The 598-nt window shown below is 55.7% G+C and overlaps 1 protein-coding gene across 1 annotated transcript; it reads right to left on the bottom strand.

The window, feature by feature from the left end:
- Positions 1 to 4: 4 nt before the first annotated feature.
- On the bottom strand, positions 5 to 595 carry LOC115232690 (mucin-2-like; the record flags this gene model as incomplete). Its single annotated transcript, XM_029802759.1, has 1 exon — positions 5 to 595. A coding segment is annotated over one exon (591 nt), but the record flags the coding sequence as incomplete, so codon positions are not given.
- Positions 596 to 598: the final 3 nt, after the last annotated feature.

Genomic DNA, 598 nt, shown 5'->3' with positions numbered 1-598 from the left:
TCAACAATAGCACCAGCTGCCTCACCGTCTCGTTATTATCGGCTTGCTTCATCACTCGCATTAGTGTGTTGGAACTCGTCTCGTTTAGCTTGCCGAACATCTCGTGCGCCTTGATCACCTCGTTCTCGGTGGTGTTCAACGCGTTCGCCGCGAACGGCAGCAAGGTGGACGCCAGATTGTCTCGGGGAACGGAATTGGTCGACGTCACCGAGGACGTTATCGTGGTCGTAATGCTGGATCGCGTCGTGATAAGCGGTGTTGGAGTCGCCGTGTTCTCCACAGTAAAAGTCGTCGGTAGCAAAGTGAACGTTACCGGCGAATCGTTGCCGTTCGTCGCCCATTGCCAGGGACTCGGCGTGCTGGTGGTAGTCCGCTCTTCTGTCGTTCCGTCGATATCTACGTCGGTGAACAACGTCGGCGATCTCGTGGTGGTCGCTGCAGTGCGTTCCGATTCTTCACTGATGGTGTTGTCGGTGGTGGGCGATCTAGCAATGTCCGCACTCGACTGTAGACCGTGATTGATATGCTGAGGATCCACGAACACTGTCGTCTCCCACAGCTGGGTGACCATGGGCGAGGAGGTCCAGTGATTGTTGTT

This window comes from Formica exsecta, unplaced genomic scaffold, assembly GCF_003651465.1.
Source record: "Formica exsecta isolate Colony F162 unplaced genomic scaffold, ASM365146v1 C16304056, whole genome shotgun sequence".
In the NCBI taxonomy this organism is placed as follows: Eukaryota; Metazoa; Arthropoda; class Insecta; order Hymenoptera; family Formicidae; genus Formica; species Formica exsecta.
This window is presented reverse-complemented; position numbering and strand designations above follow the sequence as displayed.